The sequence below is a fragment of the Lactuca saligna genome, chromosome 1, assembly GCF_052625555.1.
Source record: "Lactuca saligna cultivar CGN05327 chromosome 1, ASM5262555v1, whole genome shotgun sequence".
In the NCBI taxonomy this organism is placed as follows: Eukaryota; Viridiplantae; Streptophyta; class Magnoliopsida; order Asterales; family Asteraceae; genus Lactuca; species Lactuca saligna.
The window spans coordinates 153,874,236-153,880,652 of record NC_136417.1 but is presented as its reverse complement, the minus strand read 5'-3'; the positions used below and the strand labels follow the sequence as shown (position 1 = coordinate 153,880,652).

At 38.7% G+C, this 6,417-nt stretch overlaps 1 protein-coding gene across 1 annotated transcript; it reads right to left on the bottom strand.

Moving 5' to 3' along the window:
* Positions 1-1,922: 1,922 nt before the first annotated feature.
* On the bottom strand, positions 1,923-2,312 carry LOC145012774 (uncharacterized). The gene has a single exon (XM_078971568.1). The coding sequence runs from the start codon at positions 2,310-2,312 to the stop codon at positions 1,923-1,925; it is 390 nt and encodes a 129-aa protein (XP_078827694.1).
* Positions 2,313-6,417: the final 4,105 nt, after the last annotated feature.

Sequence of the window (6,417 nt, the reverse complement as noted above, 5' to 3'; positions counted from 1 at the left end):
ACTAGAAGCACCAGCAGTAGGAGCAGGAGGAGGAGAGGATCGAGGACTATGATCGACTGTAACACCTAAGTTGGATCTGAGTTTCCAATTAGTTGATGGAATATCATTGGCTAAATTGAGTATCTTCTTATTTCTGCTGTCTATACGTAGATACTCTTTCCCATCTACTGTCCAATGAATATCCCCAGTGGGAAGGCGGTGGAAGGGATGCATTGTTTCCATAACATCAATTGATAGACGAGTACGGCCCATGATGATGTTTGTTGGGTTATTAGGTAGATGGAGGCCAAGATGCTCTGCAATAATAGAAACCATGCCTCCACAATGTAGCTGTCCACCATTGCTCGTAGCACTTCTGAGCATTTTTTGAATAACCCAACAACCAAAATGAGGGACTTCTGCAGGCTTGTTAATCATACACCACAAGACTTCTAGCTCTTTTTTATTAGCATTGCTAATCTCTTCTTGAGGGAATAAGAGAGAAGCAATGATCCGGTGAGCTACTTTCAAGACCAGATGGATAATGCTAGAAGCTTTGGCAGTGCTTGATTGATACTCATACTCACAAGAGATGTTTCTCCAAAAATTTGCACAGTCTTGCTCAAAAACAACATTTTTTCTACCCTTAGCTGTGTATATATCCCTTCTTGCTTTAGGAGCACCAATCATATCGCAAAGGATATCAGCATGAAATTGATGGGTTTGGTTGAGCAGACAGAAAGTTAGGAGATGGGTTTGATAGTCAAAGGAAATGGAAGACAAAAGTTCCAACATCGGTGTTTGGTAACTAACTGCATGAAGATTCAAAAGACTCTCCCATCCTATGTTTTTTAAAAGCTTGTGAACACCCTTGTATATGTGTAAATCTTTGAGGGCTTGGATGTCAACAAATTTTTGAGCACCCATTGTTCTTGTAACAAGATTTGCATACAAGATTTCCTGTCGATTGGTCTCAAAAATAATACCAAATCCATAGGGGTTGTCTATGGCATGTGGGTCTTGTTCATCATGCGAAGTGCCAACTCTATGTCTTTTACCCTGGGAAGCCATAACCCAAATGAATCAACAAAATATTTCATACAATTAAGACAATTGAAGCACAAGAACTAGCAAGTTTCACCAAAAAACACCCAAAAAAGGAATGTGTTCTATCTAAATGCACAAAGTAAGAGTTTGGAACAATTATACCAATTTGTGCTTGATAATGGTGATAAGATGATATCCAATGCTTCTCCAAGGTATCCCCAAGCTTATCCTACAAGAAATTTGAATCATTAGGTTGAGCTTTGAAGTTCAAAAATTCTAGGGTTTTGTTGAAAAACCCCAAAATCGGCCATGGGAGAAGGATATAGATGTGGAAGATAAAGAAGATGAAGAAAAGGGAGGAATTTCATACCTTGGAGCTTGATTTTTGATGCAAAATTGAGGAAGATTGAGTATTTGGACGGGTTTTTTCGAAGGGGGCAGTAGGGAGAGAGGGAATCGCAGGTATTGAGTGAAGAATGAGTTAGAAAAATCGAGATTTGACCTTAAAATCGTTCAGCCCTGCTTTTGCGTTTACACGGCCCGTGTAAATCAAAGGGGAGGGTTTACACGGCCGTGTAAATCCCTAAATCATAAAAACTGTGTTCAATCGTTTACACGGCCTGTATAAATGCAAGGCATAAGTTTACACGGCCGTGTAAACTTTTGAGAAAGCCAAAAAACTTGATTTTTTTCACTTTTTGAAATTGCAACCCGCTAAACCTCTACTACCCGAAAAATGATTTTTAACCCTTTTTTAGCATGAAAAACAACTTGGAAGTTTGAAAACAAAGAAAATACAATGAAAATATACTAAATGACAAAAATACCCCCAGGTTGCCTCCCGGTTAGCCGCCCCTTTTTCATGTCGTTGGCTCGACTTGGATCCCAACTATTTGTCAATTTTCATACTTTGGATCCATTACATCCTCCACCTCTTCATTCTTGACTTGAAATCCTTCATAATAAGGCTTCAAACGGTGACCATTTACCTTAAAAATCTTCCCGGTTTTCTCACTTGTGATTTCTATTGCACCATGCTCAAAAACATTAGTGACAACAAATGGTCCCACCCAACGGGATCTTAATTTACCAGGAATCAATTTAAAACGCGAATGGTAAAGTAGTACCTTTTCACCTTTGTGAAATACCTTGCGTGTAATCATCTTGTCATGGAATGCTCTGGTCTTTTCCTTATAAAGAACCTCATTCTCATACGCTTCATTGCGGATTTCTTCCAATTCTTGTATGTCCAGCTTCCTCTTCTTTCCCGATTCACTTAAATCCATGTTGAACTGCTTGATTGCCCAATATGCCCTATGTTCCAACTCAACGGGTAATCAACACGGCTTTCCAAAAACAATACGATATGGAGACATTCCAATTAGAGTTTTGTATGCAGTGCGGTACGCCCACAAAGCATCATCAAGGTGTGTACTCCAATCTTTCCTTGTTGTATTCACGGTTTTCTCCAAAATGCCCTTGATTTGTCGATTTCTCACCTCAGCTTGTCCATTTGTTTATGGGTGGTATGCTGTGGAAACTTTATGAGTGACACCATATATCTTCAAAACACTCCCGAGTATACGATTACAAAAATGTGTACCACGATCACTGATCAAGGCCTTTGGAACACCAAATCTGGAAAAAATGTTAGCCTTCAAGAAATCTATCACAGCTTTTGAATCGTTAGTACGGTTAACCTTTGCTTCCACCCACTTGGAAACATAGTCCACAGCCAAAATAATATAAATAAAACCCGAAGATGATGGAAAAGGTCCCATAAAATCAATGCCCCAAACATCAAAAATTTCACAAACTAATATGGGGTTTAAGGGCATTTGATTCTTTGAGCTTAAAGAGCCCATTCGTTGACATTTATCACAGCTTGAGCAAAAAACATAAGAGTCATGGAAAATACTTGGCCAGTAAAATCCACTCTCTAAAACTTTTCTTGCAGTCCTTTGAGGACCAAAATGTCCTCCACAAGCATAAGAGTGACAAAATGTTAAGATAGAAGATACCTCGTATTGATCCACACATCGTCTAATCATTTGGTCAGCACAATATTTCCACAAATATGGCTCATCCCAAACATACCTCTTGGCTTCTTTCTTGATCTTGTCTTTTTGCCATCGAGTCAAATCTGATGGAAATTGATTTGTGACAATGTAGTTCACAATATCGGCATACCACGGGGCAACTTCTGCTGAAAACAGATTTTCATCGGGAAATGCATCATGAATGGGAGTTGAATCTTCGGGAGAAACAATCCTGCTAAGATGATCAGCTACAAGATTTGACTTTCCGCTCTTGTCTTTGATTTCAATGTCAAACTCTTGCAAGAGTAATACCCATCGAATGAGTCTAGGCTTCGAATCTTTCTTTGCAAGTAAATACCTAATAGCTGCATGATTAGAATAAACAATGACTTTAGAACCTAGCAGATATTGACGAAATTTGTCTAAAGCAAAGACAATAGATAACAATTCTTTTTCAGTTGTTGAATAGTTGGCTTGTGCACTATCAAGTGTTTTTGAGGCATAATAAATGACATTAGGAACACGTTCTTTTCTTTGCCCTAACACTGCACCAACTACATGATTACTGGCATCACACATGATTTCAAAAGGCAAACTCCAATCCGGTGATTGAAGTATTGGTGCTATGATCAACAACTCTTTCAACTGATCAAAAGCTTGCTTGCACTATTTGGAAAACTCGAATTCTGCATCTTTTTGTAGGAGCTCACACATGGGACGAGATATCTTGGAAAAATCTTTAATAAACCTTCTATAAAATCCTGCATGACCAAGAAATGAGCGCACGTCACGAACACAAGTGGGATAAGGTAAAGATTTTATGACATCTATTTTTGCTTTGTCCACTTCTAGACCCTTAGAAGACACAATATGACCTAGTATGAGACCTTTTTCAACCATAAAGTGACACTTTTCATAATTCAAAACAAGATTGGTTTCAATACATCATTGCAAAATCTTTTTCAAATTTCCCAAACATTCATGAAAAGAATTACCATAAACTGTGAAGTCATCCATAAAAACTTCAATGATTTCCTCAAAAAATTCCGAAAAAATACTTACCATGCACCTTTGAAAAGTGGCTGGAGCATTGCAAAGCCCAAAAGGCATTCTTCTATATGCAAATGTTCCGAAAGCACATGTGAAAGTAGTTTTTTCTTGGTCCTCAGGTGCAACGGGTATTTGATGGAAACCGGAATATCCATCCAAGCAACAATAATGTGTTTTTCCCGCTAACCTTTCCAACATTTGATCAATGAAGGGAAGTGGGAAATGGTCTTTCCGGGCTGAGGAATTGAGCCGTCTATAATCAATGCAAACTCTCCACCCGTTTTGCACACGGGTGGGGACTAACTCACCTTGGTCATTCTTTGTAACGGTAATACATGTCTTCTTCGGCACGACTTGGACCAGACTTACCCACTTACTATCTGATATAGGGTAAATCATTCCCGCATTCAACAACTTCAAAATCTCTTTTTTCACAACCTCCATCATTGGAGGATTCAGACGCCTTTGAGCTTCTCGGGAAGGCTTGTAATCTTCTTCCATAAGGATTTTATGCATGCAAAGTGAACGCCTTAGCCCTTTGATGTCGGATATAGTCCGCCCAATTGCTTCCTTATATTCCTTCAAGGTGGTGACAAGTTCTTCCTCTTCTTTTGTTGACAACTTGGTGGAAATGATCACTGGTAGAGTTTCCTTATCTCCAAAATATGCATACTTGAGATGCTTGGGTAAAGTTTTTAGCTCCAATTCTGGTGCCTGCACAATAGAGGGAACAAGTTTCTCATTAGACATTGGTATTTTCAGCTTTGGAACATCAAACCTCATTTTCTTCTTCTCATCCATACAAGACACAACCTCCATAATCTCTTTATCAATTGTAAATTGATTGGCAAGTTTTTCCACTCTTTCCTTTTGAAGATTCCTGTCTAAAATGAGAGCTAACACGTCAATATTAGACAGATCAAAACACTCATCTGTCAATGGTTGAATGACATCCACAAAATTCAAAGATGAAATATCACTTGGATATCTCATAGCATCATAAATATTGAAATTTATCACCTCCCCCATCAAATTCCATGGACAATGTACCATCATAAACATCAATTTTCGTCCTGGTTGTTTTCAAAAAGGGTCTTCCTAGGAGAATTGAACTCAAATTCAGTGAATCATCATCATCCATATCAAGTAGATAAAAGTCTGCTGGAAAGACTAGTTCATTCACTTGGACTAACACATCTTCTAACACACCTTTGGGATGTACTAAAGATCTATCAGCCAATTGAATGATTACCCCGGTCTTCTTCAATGTGCCAATATTTAACGTTTTAAAGATGGAATATGGCAAAACATTGATAGAAGCCCCAAGGTCTAGCATAGCTCGTGGAACATGAAGATTACCTAATTTGAAAGGAACCGTAAAAACACCCGGATCCTTACATTTTTTAGGTAATCTTTTTTGTAACATTGCAGACACATTTTCCCCTACTTTAACAGTTTCATTCCCTTTCAACTTTTTCTTGGATGTACATAATTCCTTAAGGAATTTTGCATACCTAGGGACTTGTTTGATGGCATCAATAAGAGGAATATTTACCTCTACCGACCTGAACATCTCCATTATTTCATTGTCTTCTCTTTCACGCTTTGACTTGCTTAATCTTGAGGGAAATGGAGGAGGAGTGAGTTTTGCTTCAATAGGAACTTGCTTGGAAGGGGTTTTCGACTTCTCTTCTTCTTTCTCTAGCTCCATCTCTTCTTCTTCTTCAATCATTTTAGGACCTTCATATTCTTTACGATTCCTCAAAGTGATGGCACATGCACTATGTTTTGGATTCTTCTCAGTTTGCACGGGTAGTTTGCCTTGTGACTCCAATTTACTCACAGATGTGGCGAGTTGAGTCATTTGTTGCTCCAAAGTCTTGATGCTTGCTTTGGTCTCATTTTGAAAGGTTTGAGTACTTGTGGCTAAACTCTTAACAATGTCTTCCAAAGACATTCCCGATCCGCTTAAACTACTTCCTTGATGCATGTTTTGAGGTTGATATTGAGATTGATGAGGAGGTTGAGTTGGCTGGAAATGTGGTTGATAATTTTGTTGGTGGTGCATTTGATTTTGAAATGGGGGTCTTGGTTGATAAGGTGGTGGTCTAGGCTGAAAATTGGTATTAGGTTGGTGCCAATTTGGATTGCTTCTTGGCTGGAAGTATCCTTGTTATTAACTTGAAAATCCCATAGCTTGAACTGGCTCTACATCTTCTTGTAACATGGGGCACATATCAGTGGGATGTCCAACTTGTGTACAAATGCCACAAGGTCTAACTATTGGTGGTTGCACACCCTT